The 23,461-nt window shown below is 58.9% G+C and overlaps 1 protein-coding gene across 1 annotated transcript; it reads left to right on the top strand.

The window, feature by feature from the left end:
- Positions 1-7,205: 7,205 nt before the first annotated feature.
- On the top strand, positions 7,206-9,570 carry TCF15 (transcription factor 15). Its single transcript, XM_054391971.1, has 2 exons — positions 7,206-7,682; positions 9,469-9,570. The coding sequence occupies exons 1-2, from the start codon at positions 7,206-7,208 to the stop codon at positions 9,541-9,543; spliced, it is 552 nt and encodes a 183-aa protein (XP_054247946.1). The 3' UTR covers positions 9,544-9,570.
- Positions 9,571-23,461: the final 13,891 nt, after the last annotated feature.

Raw genomic sequence — 23,461 nt, 5'->3', positions numbered from 1 at the left:
CCTGAACGTGTGCCCCCCATCGATGTGCTGTGGGTGAAGGGCAGCCAGGGGGGCGATTATTTCTACTCCTTCGGGGGCTGCCACCGCTTCGCCGCCCACCGGGCGCTCAACTGTGAGACCATCCCGGCCAAGATCATCCCGTCCACCCTCAGCGACCTCCGCACCTACCTGGGATCCTCCACGCCTCCCCTGCGCTAAGCCGGTGTCCCGAAGGTGGCACAGCGCCCCTCCGTCCTTCAGCCCCCTCCCCCCTTTCCGTGAGCCCCCGGTGGGGATGGTATCAGGGTGCCCTGGCCCTGGGGAGGGAGCTGGGGTCTCCCCGTGTCCCTCCGGTGGGGATGGGGTCAGGGACCCGCTCTCCCTGGCACCGGGAAGCTTTCGGGAAGGTGTGTCGGAGCGGGACCAGCAGGTGGCGCTATTGTGCCGCGCTGAGCCCCCAGAAACGGCGGCACCAGGAGGGACCGGGATGGAGAGAACTGGGAGGGACCGGGACGGACGGGGATGGGGCGAACCAGGAAGGACTACTATGGGGATGGACAGGGAAGGACCGGGTTAGACCGGAAGGGCCCGGGATGGGCCGGGAGGGACTGGGATGGGATAGGATAGGATGGGATGGACTGGGACAGAGTGGCTCGAATGGGAATGGCTGGACCCGGAAGGGACGGGACGGGACGGGCTAAATCAGGGCATGACTGAACCGGGACAGGCTGAACCGGGACGAGATGGGCTCAACCGGGGCACGACTCAACCGGGACGAGCTGAACCGGAGCACAGCTCAACCCCGATGGGCTGAACCGGGACAGACCTGGCTGAACCGGGGCACAATTCAACGGGGAGTGGCTGAACCGGGACAGGCTGAACTGGGGTAGACTGGAACTGGGCCAGGTCACAGCCCATCCAGGGCACAGCTGAACCGGGAAGGGAAACAGGCAAACCGGGACACGGCCGAATCAGGACACAGCTGAACCAGGAGGAATCACAGCCAACCCCAGACCTCCCCCAGCAACTCCAGGTTCACCCTGTGCCTGGATCAGGAGGACCCTGGGCTGTGTCTGTCCCCTGGACAGATCCTGTGGTATTCCCCTCCAGGAGGGACGTCTCCAAAATGGTGTAGTGGGGACATAAGATCCCTCTGGAATAAAGGCAATGGAAACCTCATGGCTCTGGGACCTGGGGCAGGAACAGGTTATGCAGCAGTATGGCCTGTTGGGACAGAACAAGGGCTGATGGTTTGAACTCAAAGAGAGAGATTGAGACTGGAAAAAAGGGAGAAATGATCAACACTGAGGGTGAGCAGAGTCTGGCCCAGGTTGGGAGCTGGGAGCTGCCCCATCCCTGGCCCCATTGCAGGTCAGGTTATTTGGGGATGGGGCTCTGGTTGCAGATGTCCTTGGGGACTGCAGGGGGCTGGACTGGGATTCTATGATTCTATGCTGTGCTGGGTTCAGATGTTCTTCCAGACCACACCAACATACAGCTGGAGCCAGGACCAGCTCAGGACCAGCTGTGGGAGCTGATGCAGCCCCACCACACCAGGATACCATCATTCCTGCCACATCTTCATCCTATGAGTGGGCTGGAAAAAACACCCTGAGCATCCCTCAGGCATCCCACTGGACTGGGAATTTCAGTCCAGGGAGGAGAATGGACGTTGACTCACCCAACCACACTCTGAATCAGCAGCAGGACTGGGACAGGAACCACAGCTGGACACTTCTGCCCTTGCTTTACCCTTTCAATTATGCTCCTCCCTGGATGGATCCCAACCTCCCAGGGCAGAAATAGGATGGTGAAAGAGTTGCTGTGCTGGAGTCTCCCTCTGGCCCCTTCCCTCGAGGGGAGGGAGGGGGGATGCGAGGGAAGGGATGCGAGGGAAGGGGCCGGAGGGAGACTCCAGCACAGCAGAGCTTCTTGTGCCATATCAAAGCCACTTTCTACCAGGAGGAAGCCCTGCAAGTGTTCATGGAGAGAAGAGCACTCCCTGATGGCTCATAAATTTCTCCAAAGAATTGTGGCGTGCTAAAAAGTTTCCTCTTGTTAAAGAGCTGGGAGCAGGGGAAAGGGAGGAAGTGGCAGTTCCTGAGGCAGTTGGAGGGGGAGGGGGGAGGGGCATCATCAAGGTGCCCCCAAACAGGTGAGGCAGGGCAGGGGATTGGGGTTTGATCAGGTTTTGGGTGGTTCTCCCAGTGCTGGGCATCTTCTTGCCCCTTCCATCTTCCCTGGGTTTGTGTCTCTTAAAAAGGGAGTTGGATGTTGGCAGCTCAGCAGAGGTGGGACCCCATGAGTGGGGATAGACCAAAGCTGCCCGGATCCTGTGCCCCGCTTCCCCCCCATCCCTGCACCTTATTCCATCTGGGAAAACCACTTGCAGCTTCCCATTCCCTGTAAACTGTGCCAGGATGCCTGTGCCAGCCCTACCAGTGCCCTGTGACACTGCTCCTAGGGGTTGGTGGCACCACCCAGGAGCCAGGGCAAGCCACTGTGTCCAAGGGGCTGGTCTCTGGGTTTGAGCCAGAGGGGGTTCTCAAGTGCTGGGGGGGCACATCCCCGGTGCTGGCAGCAGGAGCTGCTTTCTAGCTGGCACTACCAGTGCCACAAGCCCCTGGCTGGCACTGGAGTGGGTCTCACCAGAGGCAGCTCCATCTGTCCGTCTGTCCCTCCACCTGTCCCCCTTCCCTCTGCCTGACCCGCGGGGTCTTCGGTGTCACCGGCTGACAGCCGATCCCTGCTGCCTCCAATCCATTCGTTCCGGGGCAGGAACAAAGGCGCTTTGTGGGCTCCCTGATCCCAGCCCAAGCTGACTGGGGGGGGTCCCAGCTCCGGAACTGGGACAGACTTGCCCATGTGACAGGCGTGTAATGCCTTCCAGACCAGCAGCCCCAGCCTGCAGGTACAGCCCGGAGGGTGGAGGGGACCTGGGGCTCCCCACAATGCTTCTGGAGATCCACTGGGACACCCCAGCACAGCCCCCACCCCGAGAGGATGGGCAGGGGCTTCTCCCAGAGCCACCTTTTGTGACGCTCCCCCAAAAGGTTCCACAACACCACGTCCCTGTGAGCTCACCACACTGTTCCTCCCTACCCAGTGGGGCTCTGGGGGGTCCCCCCAGGTTTGCTGGTCTCTGTGTGGGAAAGCAGGGGCAGCCTTCTCCTCCCTCCTCCCCCCCCTCCCCCCCCCCCCTTGGATGCAACCGCATCCCAGTGGGAAGCAGCTGGGTTCAGATGCTGCAAGTGTCCAACCAGCCAGGGCAGGGCTCCCCCAGCTCATCTGCAACAGGGCTGTGGCCCCAAAAATGGGGAGCTGGGGGCAGATGGACCAGTCCTGGGGACATCCCTGTGCGGGTGCAGGGCCAGGCAGCACCCTCGGGGGTATCCATGGGATGGGTTGGGACAGGGTACAATGAGGTGGGATGTGATAAGATAGGATGGATAGGATACAATGGGATGGATGAAATGGGATGGGACAGGATATGATGAGATGGGATATGATGGGATGGGGTAGATGGGATGGATTGAATGGAACAGGATGAGATGGGATGGGATGGGACATGATGGGATTGACAGAATGAGATGAGGCAGAGTATGATGAGATGAGATGGGATAGGATGGCACGTGATAGGATGAGAGAGGATGGCTGGGGTGGGCTGGGGTGGGCTGGGTCAATCCAGCACTGCTCTGTGGGGCTCAGCAGGGTCAGCCCTGGTGTCCTGGCCACCACATGTGCTGCCGTTGCCGTGGGTCTGGAATCCATTTGCCTCGCCGGCAGCGATGTTTTCCCAGCAGGGCTGGAGCGGCCCCGGGGGCTGGGGGCAGCCCTGGCCCCCCGGCCCATCTGCTCCCTGTTTATTTTCTTACACTTAAGTATCACCTCGCAGATAAACACTCCCCGGAGCGGGGGGCACGGGGCGGCACATATCCCTGCCAGCAGACACAAGACTCAGCCCTTGGGGTGTCCAGCACCCCCATTCCAGAGATGTCCCCACAACTGCCAGCCTGCTCTTCAGGGGTGCCTGATGGCTTGAACTGAGGTCATGGCTGACCCACGCAGGGTCTCATCCACCCCATGTCCACCACGAGTGCCTGACCCTCTGTGCCAGGACACCATCTCTCAGCCCATGCCCAGTTTGTTTGGCTGGATCAGTTGGGAAAGCCCTGAGGCCAAACACAACTCTGCCCTGGCACTCGCCTGGCTGAGTCAGAGCCAGGGTGTTGTGCCAGGGGATGCAGGCATGGGGACACTCATCCTGTCCCCCATGATCGACGGGCAGCACAGGAAAACCCAGCTGGTGCCACTCAGGCAGCAGCATCTGCAGGCAGCTGGCCAGGCGGGAGCCGGCAGTGTTCCGGCAGCATTCCCTGCTTCCCATGGCTCCCTCAGCTCTCCTGACTGGGAGTGATGGCTCTTTCTGCCCCTCTGCCCACCCCCTGTGCCAGGCACTGCAGGGGGATGTTCACACCCCCACGTGTGCCATCCTGGGGAGCTCTCTGCAGCAGGAAGGCAGCGGCAGCTGGGGGTCTGCCTGGCACACAGAGATGTTCTGCCTGTGCCAGCACACACACAGGTGTGCACATGGACACACATACGTGTTCACACACACAGGGATACCCACACCCCTGTGATCACACATGGATGGATACCCACACACCTGCACAGCCATGCACACACCTGCACAGCCATTCACACCCATGTACATGCATGCACACGCATGCACAGCCTTGCACATGCATGCACAGCCATGAACAGCCATGCACACACATGCACACACATGCACACGCATGACTGCTCCACATCTCACCCTTCCAAAGCCTGCTGCTCCTCCCCTACCCATGTCCCATCCTCCCCCCCCAGCAGCACAGCCTCCCAGCACCCTAAGCCTGGCTGTGCTCCCCCAAAAAACTCCCCAGGGCAGCTTGACTGGGCCTCAGGATGGGGGGTCTCTTCCCTCTGCACCCCAGCCCATCCCTGTCAGCTGGTGGCCATGTGTGGGGTGGCTGCAGCTGAGTACACAGCCCCTACCATCCGTCTTGCCTCCTGTCAGGGGGCTGCTGTGGCCCCCCAGCGCAGCAGGATGCAGGGGAGAGAGTGGGGTGAGAGTGGGGGCTCCCCTCTCTGCACAGGCACCTGCCTGCTCCTCTCCTGCCGTGCCAAGGGTTTGCAAAACCTCAGCTCTGCCCTGGGCATCTCTGCAGGGGCAGAACCGGCCCCCAGTCTGTGCCCGGGTGGGGGCTGTTGCAAGGGCTAGGAGGGGGTTGGGATCCCTGGCAGGGACTGATGCTCTGGCAGGGGAGGTGGCAAGGGACACGTCTCCCATGGCAGCACGGACACCCGGAGCAGCCCTGCAGGCCCCCAGCCCCAGCAGGACCTCCGGCCCCCGCCGCGGCCCTCTGCCCCCTGCCGTGTGATTTACAGGCACTACGAAGGCGGCCAAATGGGGAAGGAAAACAGGGCAGGGGGGTCCCGCCAGCCAGGGGGGAGAGGGCCGTTTGCTCACAGCCGGTGGGATGGGGAACAGTGAACTGGTGCCAGTGCTGACAAGCACAACCAGCCCTGTCTTGGTCCTAGCAGAGACAAAACTTGGCACACACCAACACCTCCACACCCTAGAGGGGGCCCACTGGCCCAGGAGCCACATCATGAGCTCCACGCCTGCAGCCATGGGGCCATGGGGCCGTTGGCATGTGATGCCAACCCATCCCATGGACCCCAGCCCTCTGTTGACTACCACACTCCGGCATTTGCAATGTGCCTGCTGTGTCTTTTGGCAACCACCCCAGCCCCCAGCAAGCCCCTGAGCTGCCTCTTTTTGCCTCTCTAGCTGAAGATTTTCCCTGTCATCCCACTCCAGCTGAAGGGCTGGTGGCCAGATGTGGAGCACAGCTGGCACAAGCTGGCACTGTGGCTACCGAAAGGCCCCAGGGCCTTGTCCCCAGCAGCCCTGTGGCCATCTGCTGGGATCTGGGTCTTGCCTTCCATCTGCCTTGGCTGCTTGACCTTCCATGCCCGGGGCATCCCTGAGCCATCAAAGTCTGCCCGAGGCAGCTGGGGAGGAAGGCAGGCAGGAAACCTCCTGCTCACACCCCCCCCTGCTCACACCCCAACCTGCTATCGGGGGTGCCAGCCTTGGAGTGACTGCAGAGCAGGACGCCCACAGATCTCCCTGGTGAAGAGGAGCAGGGGGTGGCCAGTGCCTGTGGTATTGGGTGCCCAGGAGGCGACCATCGACCAGCAAACTGTGTGCCCCCCCAGCCCTCGCTAGGACGTTCTCCCCCGGCAGGAAAGGACTCGGTGTTTCCACTGCCGGCACACACCTCCTCCCTCCCGGCAAAGGAAACGCTACTGCTGCCCGGCAGTGCTGCCTGCCACGCTGCACATGCCCCTGCCCATGGACCCCGTGCCCTCCCACGATGGGCAGGCAGGGTGTTAGGCCCTGGAGGTAGAGGGGCAACAGGTATGGAGCATCCCTGTGGGCATCGTGCCCTCACTGTTCCCTTCCCACCCCGGGGCACCCTCCTGGGCACAGATTCTGCCCCGGTGGGGCATAGAAGGGTGTTGGGAGCAGTGTGCCCCCACTGGCATCCCGTCCAATGAACATCCCAGGGACCACAGGACCACCCACTCCTGGGTACTTACCCCATCCCAGCTCCTGTGCCCCATGTTTGCTCTGTGCCAATTTGTATGGGACCCAGGGTTGGCAGGGCACAGGTGGTCAGGGGCTGGGGTCACACTGCCCACGGGTTGGCACTGTGTGTCACATCACTTAGCAGGTGCCACAGGCAGAGGTTTGGAGTTCTCACCATGTGGTGGCACTGGCGCTGTGGCACTGCCAGGGTCTGGTACCACTACCACGGGCATGAGCTGGAGCCCAGCCCCGGGTGCAAGGTGCCTGCAGCCAGGCCGGCATGCCGGAGAAGGGCCAGGCCAGTGGCCGGAGCCAGCTCTGGCTCCCTTAGGCTGGGGCGAGGACTCTGGACTCTGGCCGGTAGCTCGGGGGGCTGGCTGGGGGTGGGCTCCAGCGCCAGCCCCTCCCCGGCTGTATAAATCCCGATATCCCCCACAGACACTCATCCCAGCCCCGCTCCGCAGCGGAGCAGCCGCGGGAAGGCGTCCGGAGCCGGCCGTTGGTTGCGGGGGGTGGGGGGGAAAGACTCCCCGCAGCCCTGGGGGTCCCCCCAGCAGGGCGGGGGGCACTGGTGGGGCACCAAACCATGGCCTTCACCATGCTACGTCCCGTGGCCGCCCGCGTCCTCTACCCTGACCTCAGCATCCTCTCGGAGGACGAGGAGAACCGGAGCGAGAGCGAGACGTCGGACCAGTCGTTCGGCTGCTGCGAGGGGGCCGAGACTCGCCGCAAGCTGCCGCGCAAACCGGGGCCCATGGTGATGGTGAAGCAGCGGCAGGCGGCCAACGCTCGGGAGCGGGACCGGACCCAGAGCGTCAACACAGCCTTCACCGCCCTGCGCACCCTCATCCCCACCGAGCCCGTGGACCGCAAGCTGTCCAAGATCGAGACCCTCCGCCTGGCCTCCAGCTACATCTCCCACTTGGCCAACGTGCTGCTGCTGGGCGAGGGCTGCGAGGACGGGCAGCCCTGCTTCAGTGCCATCTACGGAGCCAAGGGGGAACTGGACAGCAAACAGCCCCGCAGCATCTGCACCTTCTGCCTCAGCAACCAGCGGAAAGGGGTGAGCAGGGGTGGTGGGATGGGGTGTCCTGGGCTGAGTGGGGCAGAAGGCTCAGAATGTCCCCATAGGATGGGGGACAGCAGCCCATGACTGGGACGTGCGGGCCAAGAGGCTCAGAATGCCGCCATGGCATGGGGGATATCAGCCTCTGTCTGGGCTGAGCAGGGCAGGAGGCTCGGTGCATTCCCGTGGGATGTGGGACAGCAGCCCCTGTCCCTGCTGAGCAGGGCAGGAGGCTCGGCACATCTCGGTGAGAACCACAGGCTCCGGCTCTAGCCCCCACTGGAAGTTTTGGTCGTTCCCGGCCAAATCCTGCTGGTAGCCGCACGCCCACAGCTCCCGCTGGCGTCAGAGGGCCGGGCTGCTCCCCCACGTCCGCCCGGGCCGGGGAGGTCTCGGGGGGTTAAACAATCACCCCAGTGCTGGGGGCACTTAGCCGGCCCGGGGGCGGAATCCTGAGATTGAAGGCTGACCTCATCCCGGTGTTTAGCCCCATCCCGGTCCCTGACCCGTCCCCAACCCTCCAGCCCAGGCACTGTCCAAAGCAGCACCTTGGCATGATGGAGACAGGCAAGGCACTGCAGACACGCTGCAAAGGGGGAGCAGGCAGGCGTCCCTGGCCCCACACAGAGGGTCCCATCCAGGGACTTGACCTGCCCTGTCTGCCTGGCTGACTCCTCCACCCCAGCACCCTGAAGGCTGGAGGGCACCTTGCCCATAGTGCGCCCATCCTGCTGCCCAGTGTGGGGTCCAGACTGCCCCTGCTCCAGGGTGGGTTGTGCAGGTTTCAGGGTAAGTGGCTGGCAGCTTCCCATGACCTGTCTGGTCACACATGGGCTAGGTGGGGGTCTTGTGGGATTGTGGTCCAACATCACCCAGGAGCCCCTATGAGACCCCCCAAGTGACCCTGAGCAGCGTGGCCATGGGGCACACTCTAGACCTCAGGGTTCTTTTGGTTTCTGCTGCTCCATTTTTTAATTGCTCCTGGCCCCCCATGGCTGGCTGGACTCTGCAGGGACCCCCCCAGCCAGGGCTGAGCTGTGCCCCTGGGCTGCTCCCCAGGGCTGGAGCCAGGAGGTGGCACAGAGCTGGGAGCTCCTGTGGCACCCAGGATGACTGGCATAAAGGCAAGAGCTGGGATGAGAGCTGTCTCTGCACTTCCCGACCCTGGGGCTGAGCTGTACTGGGCTGTACTGAGTTGGAAATAGATTGGGTTGGGCTGGGCTGGAAATGGGCTGTACTGGACCATGCTGGGCTGTGCTAGGCTGGAAATGGGCTGTCCTAGGCTCTGCTGAGTTACACTGGGCTGTCCTGGGCTAGACGTGGGCCATGCTGGGCTGTGCTGGGTTGTACTGGACTAAAGTTGTGCTGGGAGGTTGGGTTTAACCTCTTCATCTCCAGCAGGGCCATGGGTCTGTCTGGGGGCTGTGGGTCTGTCCAGAGATCATGGTGGCACCAGCTTCACCCACAGGCCTGACCATGGAGGCACTGAGAAGCCTTGGTGGCCACATCCCTGCAGGGTGACAGTGTCATGAGCAGCCCTCTTGCAGCAGCCACCCCAGAGCTGCCCATGCAGCCACTTGATGGGCACAACTCTTTCTGTCTGTCCATGCCAGGCAGCAGATGGACAGACAGCCCATCCGTGCCACCAGCCATTTAGGAGCAACTCCTTCATGCAGAGCTGGCATAAGGGTGGAACCCCAGCAGTGGTGGGAACTGGTGGTGAGAGCCCAGTACCCCCCAGTGCCACCCAGCACTCTACATCTCTCCCCTCCTCTTTCCACAGGGCGGCCGGAGGGACCTCGGGGGCAACTGCCTGAAGGTTCGGGGAGTGACCCCGCTGCGAGTGTCACGGAGATGAGCCGGGGTCCAGCAGCACCCACCTGAGACAGCGGCCAGCAGCAGGCGGCGCCGCGCTTGCCACCCCCCACAGCCCGCAGCGGGGAGGGAGGGAGCTGCCCGCACGAGGTGGCGGCGGCCGAGCCCAGTACCGCGGGCTGGCACTGAACCCACACCGGCCCCGGAGCCGTCGGTGGGGCGGGAGGACGCTCCCCATGGGCCAAGGCCACCCACACGGGCAGGACCGGGGAGGAGGGTCCCCGCGCCCTGGGTGCTGGACTGGCAGGTGTCGGTGTGCGGCCGGCAGCGAGGCCTCCCGGGGGGGACGGTGTGGTGGCCCCGCGGGCGCCGGGTGTGCACGTGTGGCCGCTTGGACAATAAACCTTATTTTTGTGATGGCCCGAGCCTGGCACCCTGGCATGGGGCAAGGTGGGGGGCACGTGGGCTCAGCGAGACGGCCCCAGACCCCCAACCCTGAGCACATCGTTGTTCTGTGCTGCTGGAGCCAGTGGGATCGTCCTGGCTCTCCCCATGGACAAGATCCTTGGACACACAGTGTCCCTGTGTCCCCAGGGCCCTGCCAACAGCTTTGGCACTAATGTGGTCTGTGCCATGGGATGGGGAAGGCACCACCACAGGTGCCTGGGTGGTGAGTTGGGATTGGTGTCACTGCTTTTGTGTCTTCCCCTCTGCCTGATGCATTGTGACTGCCACCACCACCACGACTGCTGCCATCACTGCGACTGCCATCATGAACCCAGATGCCACCACACTTGTGACTGCCACCAGCGCCATGATTGCCACCAACACCATGACAGGCCCTACTGCTGCAATGGCCACCACCATGGGGACTGTTGACATCACCATGCTGGCCAACGAGCCCCTTGCATGGTGGGGCTGCAGCCAGCAGCACCTGCATGGGGTCAGGCAGGGACACAGGGGGTTCCCAGGCTGGGTCCTCCCGACGGGACCCTGCTCTGGGGGGCCAGAATGGGCTGAGCTGGGCATTGGGGAGCAGCAAGCCTGGGAAAGGTGCTGTGATAGTCACCACTGCTCCCAGGGGCTGGAGCAGAGGCAGCTGTGGCCAGGGGCTGCCGGGGTGATCCTCTCAGGGGCTGTGGGACCAGACCTGCCCCATCTCCCCAGGATGCTGGAACCAGCAGGGAGTAGGGGGAGCACTGGGGAGGTCCCACAGCAGCCTGCCTTGGGGATAGGGTGAAGGTGGGACCTTCCCAGCACCTTTCAGCCCCCCCCGGTCAGCCGAGGCAAGCCTGCCCCCCTCTCCCTCCCTCCCTCCGGGGTTGATTTATGGAGCTGACAGCTCAGCACAGCTGTGAGAGCTGCTCCCAGGCAGGGACCCGGCAGGGGGAGGTTTGTTCTCAGCGTGGCTAATGTGTCCCAGACCCCCCGAAACAGCCGTGAGATTCTGCAGCCAGCCCAGGACGCAGAGCCCTGCCCCGGGTTTATTGGGGGGCAGGGGCAGCAAGGGGGAGACACCCAGCACATGAAAGGGGACCGACACCTTGAAGTGGTGTCCTTGGAGCCCCCAGAGGGGCCAGTAAGGCTTGGTGGTCCCAGCCCCGGGGGCACAGTGGGACACAGAGCTGAGTGCACTGGTCACAGTGTGTCCCAGCTGCTGGGATGTGGATTCCAGTGCATCCCAGGGCTTGGTATGAGAGTCCCAGTACCTCCATGCCAGCGACTGGAGTTCCAGCAAGCTCGCATATCAAGAGTCCCAGCAGGTTCCAGCACAGAGCTGTGCACCCAGTATGTTCCAGTGCAAGGGACTAGGGCCCCAGCAAACTCCAATGTGAAGGTCATGGATCCCAGTATATCCCAGTGCTGGGACTGTGGAATCCAGCACATCCCAGTGCTGGGGACATGGGTCCCAGCATGTCCTAGTGCAGGAGCTGTGCACCCAGTCTGTTCCAGTGCTGGAGTTATGGATTCCAGCATGTTCCAGTGCTGGGACTGCAGTCCCCAGCCTGCCTCAGCACTGGATCCCAGCACGTCCCAGTGCCAAGCCTATGGGTCCCAGCATGTGCCAGTGCCAAGCCTGCAAAGCCCCAGTACATTCCATCCCCTCCCAGCACCAAGAGAGGAAAACGGTGACTCAGAGGTGCCGGAGCCTGCTGGGATGGTGGGAGCCGAGTGCCCCTTTGCCCTCCTATGGGACAACCCTGGGATCCGCCACAACCCCCACCACCCATGGGTGCTGCCATGGCCCCACAGCAAGCCCTGCCCCACCGCCTCTTGTGCTGCCCTCCCATCCTCTCCCCTTCCTGCGCTCGGACACCCTTGGAAAGGCTCTTGGCCGCTTGCTCTGAGACAGGAAGGTGTCCCCGAGTCTCAGGAAGGAAAAACACTCAGTGCTGAACCCACCAAGACCGTCTCTGAGGGGCCATGGCTGGAGAGGCTCCAGGTCTGACATCACCTGGGAACTGGAACCAGAACCACAGCTGCACTCTGCGCCTGCTATTTGATTTTGATTTTTTTCTCTAACTTGTGTTTTTAAACTTTCTTTTTATAGATTTTTTCTTTTCTTCTTCTTTTTCTTTTTTTTTTTAAATTTATCCCCTTTCCTTTCTCCATTCCCCTCCCAAATATTTCAGTTTAACCTTGCTGGGCCAGCCAGGCTGGAATGCAGCAGAGCTGCACCCGCGGCTGAGAGCTGTGGCGCTGGGCGGACAAAGTCAGGTCTGGCTGGGCAGAGGCTGCCAGAGGCAAGGGCAGGGCTCAGTCTCCGCTGGTGGGAGGTCAGGACCCCACAGCCCCCAGGGTCATAGTGCACTGTGGCTGGGGGGAAAGGGACCTTTGGCCTTGTGGGGACTTGGGGAGGGTCAGGGTGGGTACAGCGGCATGGGAGGGTGGAGGGCAGAGGGGTCAGGCAGAGCCTTCGTCACTGGGCAGCGCTGCCCTCCCAACCCATGGGTCTGTGATGGGGTAAGGGGGGGGTCAAGCTGTGTCTGAGCCTGAGCCCAAGTCTGAGCCTAAACTTGAGCCTGAGCCCAAGTCTGAACCGAAACTTGAGCCTGCGCTTCAGCCTTAATCTGAACCTAAACTTGCTCTTGAGCCTGAGCTCAAATAGGAACTTAACTTGATCCTGAGCCTGAGCCCAAATCTGAACCTGCACTTGATCCTGAGCCAGCCAAGCAAGCAGAGCCAGGCAGTGATGTGGACCGTGAAGGCAGGTTTCATCCCCAGGATTCAGCCCTCCTCATGTCTTCTCCTTTGGCACCACCTTCGGGTGCTGCCCAGCCCTCCCCAGACTCTTCCCAGAGCAGGAGTTCAGGATAGACCCCAACATGTTTTGCATTGGAGCAAAGGGGGACAAAGGCTGTGAAGACACCTGCAAGGGCTAGATGGCAGCAGGTGGGGACAGGAGACAAGGGGATAGAGGATAAGGGGGCAGGACAGGATGGAGGGAAGGACCTGGGAGGGATTGGCAACCCAGGATGGGGATAGGATGGATAGGCCACAAACCATGATGATTGATGGATGGGATGGGATGGGATGGGATGGGATGGGATGGGATGGGATGGGATGGGCAGACCAGGGCTCAGTGTGGCGGCCCCCAGGTCGAGGTGCTGAGCAATCCCTGCCTCCCCATGCTGACAGAGACAGACTGGGAACTGACCCACAACATCCTGCCAAAGTCCCTGGTGAATAAACAGCGCAAAGGATCTTCTGGAGATCCCTCCAGAACACCCACCAGCCCCTCACCACTCTGCTGGGGCCAGCAGTATCCCATTCCCACCTTATCCCATCCCCAAGGGACTCACAACCCAAGTGCCACAAGGTCTCACACACCCCACGGGCACAGAGGGGCACCAGCACACTGCTGTCACCCGAGGGCTGCCCAGACCCCTCAGAGCTGCCCACCCAGCAGGACCCCGTGGTGGGGACGATCCCAGGGGACACAGGCCCCAGGCAGGGACAGGGTGTGAGGGCGCAGCACGGGGTGAAGCCCAGGTTAATCTCCCACTGGAGCTTCCCTCTGCAAACAATAAGACAATGCCCGGCCAGGAGCCGCCTGCGTAACCAGCGGCACGGAGGGGAAGTTGTAATATTTGGATTTAGCACTCAGTAAATTAAGGAAGAAAAAGGAAAAAGCACTGGGGGTAATCAGAGAAAGGCTGGCCCCGTGCCCTGCCCCACTGCCAGCAGCTTCAGGGGGCTTAGCCCAGCCTGCTGAGAGGGGTCAGCAGCCCCAGGAGCCAGCGGAGGGGATAGGCAGAAGGCCCCAAGGGCCTGGCAGGGGACAGGCATGGCCTCATGGTGGGGACATGGTCCAAAGGGTTGAGGCTGGGGTATTCAGTGGGGCCATGGGCAGCAGTCACACAAACACAGCATCTCCTGTGACACCAGAGGAGGGATCTGGGCCAGGAGTTTATTTTAATCCAGACCTGCTCATGGGAAATAAAATCCTGTTTCTGCAGCTGGGGTGGCCGGGCAGGAGAGGACCCTGGGGGGACAGTCACTTCCAGCTGACAGGGGTGGCAGGGGGTGACAAGTGAGGGGGGTCTCTCAGGGTGTCTTTGGGGCTGTGTGGTGTGAGGGGTCCCTCTGAGTCCAAAAGCGGGGGTGGAGGGAGGGGACATGGCCCCTCCCACTTGCCCACAAACCTGCTCCCCGCTGGGCAGACCCTGCCTGCCCTGGCCCCACTGAGGTGAGCAGGGCAGGGGGCACACAGGAAACCTCGGGGTGCTGGTTAGGAGGTGCAGAGCTGAACCCCACCCTGTGGGGTTTGAACTGAGGGGGCTCAGGAGGGCTCCATGTGCTCTGAGCAGAGGTGTCCCCCAATTTATGGACCCCAAGACTGGGGTGTGGGGCAGAGCTGGACTTCGAAGGGCTGGGGCAGGTGGGGCAGAGGTGGCCCGCGGGAGGCAGCAGCAGCAGCAGGCACGGGAAGGCTTTCGGCACGCAGCCGCTCACCGGGAGCCCATTTCCCCCCAGCGGGAGCCGTTATCAGCGGCGAATACTCGGGAGTGGTCCCAGGGGGGACCTCCAGCCCTTCCCCTCCACCTACCCCAGCGCTGTCCCGCTCCGGCCCACGTCAATGCCGCCGAGAAGGTGTCGGAACAATCGCCTGACAAAGAGCTATTTTTAGGGGCCGGGGCTCGCAGCGAGGATACGGCCGGGCCGCTGACAATGGGGGGAAGGGGGCCGGGCTTCCCCCGCCAGCACTCGGCAGCAGAAGGACCTGGAAGATTTCCTCGATGACCCAGGCCCGTACAATACAAGGAAAGCACAAGAGGGAGATACCCCCGCCAAGAAGAGCTGCTCCTTTACCTAATGGGAGTGACCCGGGCTGAGGGGCTGTGGGATTGGGGCCAGCAGCCTCCCCTGGGGGTGACTCCCATGCTGGGGAGCAGGGGGGGGAAGTGAGGTGAAGTGTGGCCACCTTCAGTTGTCCATGAGGGTAAGGGGAGCCTTGGGGAAGGGTTAGGCTCCTGCTGCTTGTGCCACACACCTAGGAGTGATCTTGCCCCTGAACTCGGCACTGATGAGGCTGGCTTGAATCCTGGGGTTGTCCCCCTGCACACTGGTGACGCCACACCTCCATTTCTGGGGTCAGTTTTGGGGCCCTCACTCCAAGAAGGGCATTGAGGTGATGGAGCAAGTCCAGAGAAGGGCAACAAAGCTGGGGAAGGGTCTGGAGAACAGGGCTGGGGAGCACCACCTGAGGGAGCTGGGGGTGTTCAGCCTGGAGAAAGAGAGGCTGAAGGGAGACCTTCTGGGTCTCTGCAACTTCCTGAAAGGAGACTGGAGCCAGGTGGGGGTTTGGCTCTTCTCCCAAGGAACAAGTGACAGGACAAGAGGAAACAGCCTCAAGTTGTGTCTCCCAGGCTGTGTGACAGGACACTGGGGCTAAAAACATGAAAGACCACGAGTGAAAGTCAGGGGGCCCTGGAAAGGTAAGGGCTTAGACCAGCTTCAGATCCAGTACTTCTGCAAGTCCTGAGGAATTATCTCTTCATCCACTTTACTGCAGCCTCTTCACCTGCACAGCCTGGGAAAGAGAATCACAGGATCACAGAATTATTGTGGCTGGGAGACCTTTACAATCATGGAGTCCAACCATTAACCCAGCACTGCTAGGTCACCACTAAACAATGGCCCTCAGCACCACATCTCCACAGCTTTGAAACCCCTCCAGGGATGGGGACTCCACCACTGCCCTGAGCAGCTGGGCCATGTCATGACAACCCTCTGGAGGAAAAAAATCATTCCTCATGTCCAATCTAAACCCTCTCTGGGACAACTTGAGGCCATTTTCTTTTGTCCTATCGTTTGTTCCTTGGGAGAAGAGACCAACCCCCACCTTGCTCCAACCTTCTTTCAGGGAGTTGCAAAGAGCCAGAAGGGCTCCCCTCAGCCTCCCTTTCTCCAAACTAAACAACCCCAGGTCCTTCAGCTGCTCCACCAGACCTGTTCTCCAGATTCTTCTCCAGCTTCGCTGCCCTTCTCTAAACCTACTTCAGCCCTCAATGCCCTTGGAGCGAGGGCCCCAAACCTGACCCCAGGCATGGAGGTGTGGCCTCACCAGTGCTAAGGACAGGCAGATGATCTCTGACCCGGTCCCGCTACCCACGCAGTTGCAGGTTCACAGGACCGGGCGCAGGCCTGGGAAGGGCCTTGGACCCGCCTGGGGTCCGCGGGCCACAGTTGCCACCTGGCGGCAGGCCCGACGCACAGCCCCGCCGAGGGGCGGCCGGCAGCGGCAGTCTCACGTAGGAGGCCCGGGAGTGGAGCAGCCTCCATGCACGGCCAAGTCTCCTCCCGCAGGAGCCCTGGGGAAAAGCAGACCGACACGGGCGGGCCGCGCTAGGCTGAGTCCCACCATCTCACCTCCTGGGGCAGCCCAAGCTGCCCGGCACCGGAGCGCAGAGCAGGGACAAGGCCCAGGACCGGGCTGAACCGCCCCATTCCCGCCATCGCCTACATCCCCCATAAGCCCCTGCGGCGCCTCCCTGTCCCTGTGCCTGTGCGCTCTCGTGCGGCGGGGTTTCCGCTTCCGGCGCGCCTCGCTCTGGTCCCTGCGGCTGGCGGCCGAGCCTTGTGCCTCCGCCATATTGTCTGTGTGCGGCCGGCGGGCGGGCGGCGAGCGGGCGGCCGCGGCAGGTACCGGCGGACCGCGGCGGCTCCGGTGCCCCTCATGGAGCCCCAGGGCGAGGGTGGGATGAAGAGGAGACGGGAGGGAGGCGCTACCGTGTCTCCTGTGCCCCCCCATCCCCTCCGCTCCGGGCACGGTGTGGGTTGAGGAGCCGGGGCCGCCCCCCAGGAGAGCTGGGTCGCGACGGGGGGCCCGTTTGGTGACGCTGTGGGGGAAAAGACGGCGGTGAGGGGGAACGGGCGAGTCTGGCGCGGCGGGGTGGGCAAGACCCACCTTGTTCTGCCCATGGAGGGGGTCTTCGTGCCCCCGCGGAGAGAAGCGGGGCAGGGCGCGGCCGAGGGGCCGCCTCGCCTGCCCTCGGGCTGGCCTGGGACCAGGCCTAGGGCCGCCCGCTGCCCCCCGGCCACGCAGGAAGGGCAGGGCCCCACGGAAGGGTAGCCTTCCCCTCCCCCTCCCCTGGTTCCCCGAGTTCGCACGTTGAGGCCGTGTAGGTGTTATTTACTTAAAAGGCTCCGTCTTGCCTCTTACTTCGTCCTGCTCAGAAAAACGGGGGGCTGCGAGGCGTGTGGAGGGGCAAGGAGAGGCCTGTTTCTTCTTGCGCCCACCCCCAGCCGCGCAGGGCCTCTGTTCTGGGCCCTTCTGGGTGGAGAAGGTGGTTTTCAGAGATTTTACTACCAGTCGCTCTCGTCTTCCAAAAGAAGCGATGATCAGTCTCGCTCCTGCTGTAAGTGAGTTAATTGTGCCTTGGGGCACTCGGCTGTGTGGCTGTTGGTGAATGTGCATTGTAAAGGAAAGGGCTGATAAGATTATGAAACCCAGTATGTGTTGTTTGTTAGATGACTTTATTCTTTCTTACTGAGAGCTCTGGGTACAACCAATAAAGTTTGGATGATGAACACTCAGCCATCGGTATATTTTCTGCTGACAGCAGTGGTTGATCTATGCAGGGACACCTAAGGACATGTGTGTGTCTTCTGCAAGCTAAATGTCTGCATCCTGAGCCTGTGGAGTTCAGTTTGGGGCCTTTGTGGCCATGCTGAACCTTGGTACCCATGAGAGGGATCTGGGATGGAACAGGGTTCGTGATCGTAACCTGTTGCTCGGTTGGGATCTTAGGGAGCTGCTCTTGCACTGATCCTTGATACCAGGCTGTGAAATTGGGCTCTGTGTGTGTCTCTTTGGAGGTGACTCTGCCATGTGCTCCATGAGCCTGGCTTAGGCAAGCTCTGACCAGCTTGGGAAGAGCTGCTGGTTCTGTTTCTGAGGATGAGACCCATCAGAGGTGTCTGGGTGCAACACTGTGTTCTTAGGGAGCAGCACATGGAGACAGCAACATGCTTGGGTTGCAGCAGTTAATGTGATTTGCTCTTGGAACGATCTATCTTTCCAAGAACGTAAGAGTTGCTCAAAATATTGAGGCTTAAACAGAGCTGAGTTGCCAGCTTGGATGTTGGATGTGATTCTGCCACCACAGATGATTCTGGGTGGAGAGAAACCACTCATCCTCTGCATTTTTATGTTGGTGTGATGGAGAAAGAGGTGAAGCTTCTGTTAAGAAAGGGGAGAGTGAGCTTGGGAAGACTCTAGACTGCATTTGGGGAAAGCGCGAAGCTTGATCAGCTCCTTAATTAGGAATACAGCTAGGACTAAAGTTAGGTTTCAGTTCTTGCAGCACAAAGCCCTGCCTGGGTGGAATGTACCACCAGTGGTATGTCCTCTGTGGAAACACAGATTGTGTCTGGAAAGGGAAGAACAAAGCTGGAATGGGATGAGGCTTCCATGAGCAGAAGTGTGTCCAGTCTTGTCTACAGGGCAGTCTGCTCTTCTCCCTCAGAAGATCCTCCCATGGCTTGGGTTGGAAGCCCATCTCTTCAGATACCTCTGGAGAAAGCAGAGGCTTCCAAGTGGGAAATCCACAGCTGGTTCTCTGGCGTTGGCAGAGTTGATGGATAGAGGAGAAATGGATTCTGTTGAGAAGATGGCTCTTTGAGAGGGGGATGGTAAAACTGGCAGTAGGTTCTAGGCAGTGTGGAGGAAATGGGATCATAGAATCATTTAGGTTGGAATATGTCTTTAAGGTCGTTGAGTCCAAGTGGTAACGGATCATGGAACGTTTCCTGACATGAAGCAGAGTTCAGTTGGGTGCCAGGGCAGTAAGTGGTGCTCGTTTGCCTGACAACAGCTGGCTGAAAGGTGAGGATGAAGATGCAGAGCAGTGAGTGGGGATTACTGAGGAAAAAACTGGTGAGATTCAGAGATTTGCAGAATGGGTTGGGTTGGAAGAGACCTTAAAGATCATCCAGTTCCAGCCCCATCTCCCACCAGCCCAGGTTGCTCAAGGCCTCATCCAGCCTGGCCTTGAATACTTCCAGGGAGGGAGCACCTACAGCCTCCCTGGGCAACCTGTTCCAGTGTCTCCCCACCCTCACTGGAAAGAATTTCTTCCTAATCTACAGTCTCAATCTGCCCGCCTTGAGCTTCAATACATTGCTCCTCATCCTGTCACTACAAATTCCTAAAGGTGAGGCATGGGAATACCTCAGTGTTTGAGATTTTGGGCCATTGGCAAGTAGTTCAGGTTAGGTACATAGACATGGAATGGATTTGAGGTTGGAACATTGGGAAGACATGATGCCAAAACGTGGTTGTGGAGCTGTGGAGAAAGAAGCTGTGCTGGGACAAAAGGGACAGGGCTGTCACTCTCCCCACTGGCATTAAATGATGGCTGTCCTTACACCTTCCACTCAGATTCTTTCTCTGCATTTTCTCCTTACAGAACTAATTTTCTCTTTTTATCTTTCCCTCACGGCCTCTGAGGAATCAGGGAAAGGAAGAGAGGAGAAGCAAATGGGTGACATTGTGGTGGTGTGATTAATTTCATGTCACACTTCTGAAGAGGCAGGGCTGTATTTCTGGGTTACCAGACCTGTCACCTCCACTGTTCCTCCATTATGGAATGGATAATGTGAAGGTAGCTGCTTTATAAACTCTCTGGATGAGGTTGATGCCATCTTAGATTTTCTTGTCCTGGGAGGATAAACCCCAAAGATTTTAGGATCAGAAGGACTGCTGTGACTCAGTCAGGCTCCAATACCTGCTTTTGATTGCAAGAAAACTCTTGGATCCTTTTTCTGAGCTTGGATATTTCCTTCCAGGAGCTTCCAAGATCTGTCTTTGCTGGAATTTACATAACCTTATTGGAGCAAAGGAATTCTTTGGACCTAAAAAACAAATAAAACAAAAAACCACCACTCTCAAGAGGAGGCTGCAGCTTCCTGAGTAGGCATTAGTGCTGTGTCTGAGAGCTGAGTGGTTTTACAAGCTGGTTTTTGGACTCCATTTGCCTTCAAGGTGCCAAAGCCATCATCCAAAGGTTGATAAGAAAACGGATAGTGGCTGTAGGCATAGGATCAGGGGTTCAGGGAGATCTTCTCTTGCTCTGCTCCACTTGAGACCTCAACTGCAGTGCTGTGTCCAGCTCTGGAGCTCTCAACACAAGATAGACATGGACCTGATGGAGAGGGTCCAGAGGAGGCCAGGAAAATGCTCAGGGGTTTGGAAGCAGCTCTGCCATGAGGACAGGCTGAGGGAGCTGGGGGTGTTCAGCCTGCAGAAGAGAAGGCTCCAGGCACACCTCAGAGCAGCCTGACAGTAGCTGAAGGGCTACAAGAAGGCTGCAGAGGGACTGTGTGCAAAGGCCTGCAGGGACAGGAGCAGGGGCAATGGTTTGAAATGAGAGCAGAGCAGATTGAGATTGGATGTGAGGAACAAGTTGTGCAGCAGGAGGCTGCTGGAACACTGCCACAGGTTGCCCAGGGAGGGAGCTGAGACCCCATGCCTGGAGATACTCAAGGGGAGGCTGGATAGGGCTCTGAGCAAGCTGCTCTGGTGGAAGATGTCCCTGCTGAGTGCAGGGGGTTGGACTGGGTGACCTTTGGAGGTCCCTTCCAACCCAAACCATCCAATTTACTTGAAGGGGATGGCAAATAAAATGTGTGAGCTGGATAAAGAAAATCATTTGGGGCCGAGGTGGAGTTTGGCTGCAGATTGCCGGTTGGACAGTTGTGTATTTCAGTGTTCATGGCATGAAGGTTTTCTGCCCTGTTTTGCAGAGGAATGGGCCTCAGCTCTTGCTCCTGCAGCAGCCAAAGGGTAAATTACTTGCCTTTTTTTTTTTAATTAAGCTAAGTGTAGGGAGAGTCCAGCATGTTCTGCAGTGTTAGCACAGATTTACATGCTGGAACTTGATTTTGCTGAGTGGGAGAGGTCTCACCATGTTATGAAGAAGTGTCCCTGAGGTCCTCCTGTGTGTCCAGGGAGGTGAAATGGTGCCTCTCCCACAGCCCTCAGAGAAGGCAGCTCCTCAGCACACCTTCCTCAGCTCAGGAGTTGCTTGAATTGTCAGTAAATCTTTGGGTTTAGTCTTCTGAGAAGGGATGAGCATGGCCATGCACCACAGATGAATTCCCAGTGTGTAAAAGCCAAGAGCTCCTGCAACATTCTTTCTCCTACAGGTTCTGTCACAGATGTCTCTCTGTTACCAGGGTTAAATCCCAGCCTTATGCAGACTGAGCATTCCCAAAGGAGAAGGAGGCTTTTTGCTCCCTGAGGACACCATTCAGCATCCAGACTCATTCCAACTGAGTTTACAAATGAGGAATTACAAGTTTTGGTGGTGTAGAACATCTGGCATCCAGGCAGAGGTCCAACATCTGCATCTTGGTGCTGCACAGAGGCTCTGCTGGGTGATTGCAACGATTGGATGGAGATGGGACAAACTCATCCTTGTGTGTGGCCAGCAGTGGTGTGGATTTGTTTGGTGTGGTGAGGGTGGGTTCAGCATTCAGCAGATTCTGAGGGAACATCTCTATGATGAGGAAAGGCTGAGAGAATTTGGGCTTTTTTTGTCTGGAGAAGAGCAGCCTGAGGGGGGATCTCATCAATGCTGATCAATACTTCAAGGGTGGATGGCAGGAGGATAGGACCAGGCTTTGTTCAGTGGTGCCCAGTGACAGGACAAGGGGTAACAGTCAGGTACAGTTAACAGTTGAGTTTTTAGAGAGTTCTGTTAGAATTGTACTTCCTGGCTGGGGTTTGCACTGGGTGCCTCTTGCTGAGCCTTCTTGGTGCCACCTGAGTGGTGAAGATGGTTGCCAGAGTGTTGCCTGCTGGTTGGGAATGGCTGATGATGGAGTTTCCCTGAAGAAATAGTTAGATGTTGTGTCTGCTGATTTATCCTTCAGCTCTCCCAACTGTTCCTACTTCTAGGAATTGCATGATCAGATCAATAACAACTGTTCCAGGTGTTCAGTTGTCTTGACTTCTACCTAAATCTCTGTACTTGAACTGTAAGAGTCAAATCAGCTGAAGGTTTGGCCTGTCAGTGCCTGCTGATTAATGAGGAAAACAACTGTGCCACTTAGCAGTAATTAGGAAGGTGGAACTTTCCAGAGGATGCCAACAGTTGGCTGTGAAGTTCCTGGTGTGGTGCTGAAGTGTTCTCCTTTGTAAGCCTTCAGGAGGTCACTTGGTGGCCCCGGGATCTCAGAAAGGACAGGTTTAGTAATGGATTCCTTGGAAAATATCATCCCCAGCTCCAGTGCTCAGAGCTTCAGTTTGTTAATTCTCTTAGAAGAAAAAGAATTGTTTCCTGATGAAGTCTTGCAAGTGCTCTTGCTTTGGCTTTGGGTCAAACCTAAAGAGATGTGCCTCCAAAAAAAAATCTCCACCACCTTCCCTGTGCTGCCTGCTCGGCCTGGACTGTTGAGGAAGAGAGGAGATGCCAGCAGAGTGCTGTCATCAGGTCCTGGGTTGGTGTTGAGTTAGTCTGGCAAGTCCTGGTTATGTTGGCAGCTATTTTTATTTGATGGTGTCATTGGGGCTCCAGCACTGGCAGTGAGGATGTCCACCATGGTCTGTGGGAGCCTGGGAGTGGTGGCAGGAGAAGTCACAAGTGAGGGAGAGCAGCAGAGCCTGCACTTGGCTGCTGACTGTGTGGTGTCACTGCCCACTTGCAGCTACACAGCCTCATCCAAGAGGAGTCTTGGAAATGTTGTGTTGGACAAAGCTTTTCCTTTGCTCTGTGTGCTGAGGACTGGCTGAGCTCAGAAAATATGAGGGAGAGTCCATGATTGTGGGGGAGAAGTGGGAAGGGAAGAGCTTTCAGAGTTGACTTGGGTGTCAAATCCCTTAGGAGGTGGAGTGAGGAGCTGCTGGAGAAGATCCCACCTGCTGTGGCCAACTCTGGAGTTCTGCAGAGGTCAGTTGTCCAGCTAGGCTGAACTGCTGGAGACCTGGAGAGGATCTGTGTAAGCTCAGTTAAAATTTAGCTGTTACAGGGCTGAACAAAAATGAAAACTAACTGTGACAGAGCTGCTAGGAGACCATGTGGGCACCAGTGACACTGCCAGGGCAACCTGCAGGGTGTCAGCCATGCCAGATGCCACATTCTGCCTGCCTGAGGAGGGAGAGGGAAGTTTTCCCTGAGAGTGGAGGTTACAAATTCCAGTTACAGTAAAACTGCCCTGTGGTCAGGCCTGTGAATTCCCTGTGGATTGTGGCCCCGCAGTACAAGGGATGAATTCTTCCTTGGCAGGAGCTGCAAGGAGGATTTGAAGGTGATGAAGGCCCAGGCTCAGTTGTAGGGTGTTGCTGGTAGAGAATTACTCCAAGATGTGTTTTCCAGTTAAACTAAACCTGTCAACTGCTTTTCCTGGTGGTTGGTTGTGTCTTGTTTGGAATTGCTCAAAGCTGCTTCCATTTCTTTTTACAGCAGAACTTAGAGGTTGCTCTATATCCCTGAATCCTAGCATGGTAGGGTTGG

This window comes from Indicator indicator, chromosome 24 (assembly GCF_027791375.1).
Source record: "Indicator indicator isolate 239-I01 chromosome 24, UM_Iind_1.1, whole genome shotgun sequence".
Classification (NCBI taxonomy): Eukaryota; Metazoa; Chordata; class Aves; order Piciformes; family Indicatoridae; genus Indicator; species Indicator indicator.
The sequence above is the reverse complement of the archived record's forward strand: the minus strand, read 5'-3'. Positions and strand labels throughout refer to the sequence as shown.

Excerpts from the sequence above, each read along its gene's own strand:
- TCF15 (XM_054391971.1), top strand. The coding sequence starts at position 7,206 with ATGGCCTTCACCATGCTACGTCCCGTGGCCGCCCGCGTCCTCTACCCT. Across the intron at positions 7,683-9,468 it reads TCAGCAACCAGCGGAAAGGG|GGCGGCCGGAGGGACCTCGG; the intron begins GTGAGCAGGGGT and ends CTCTTTCCACAG.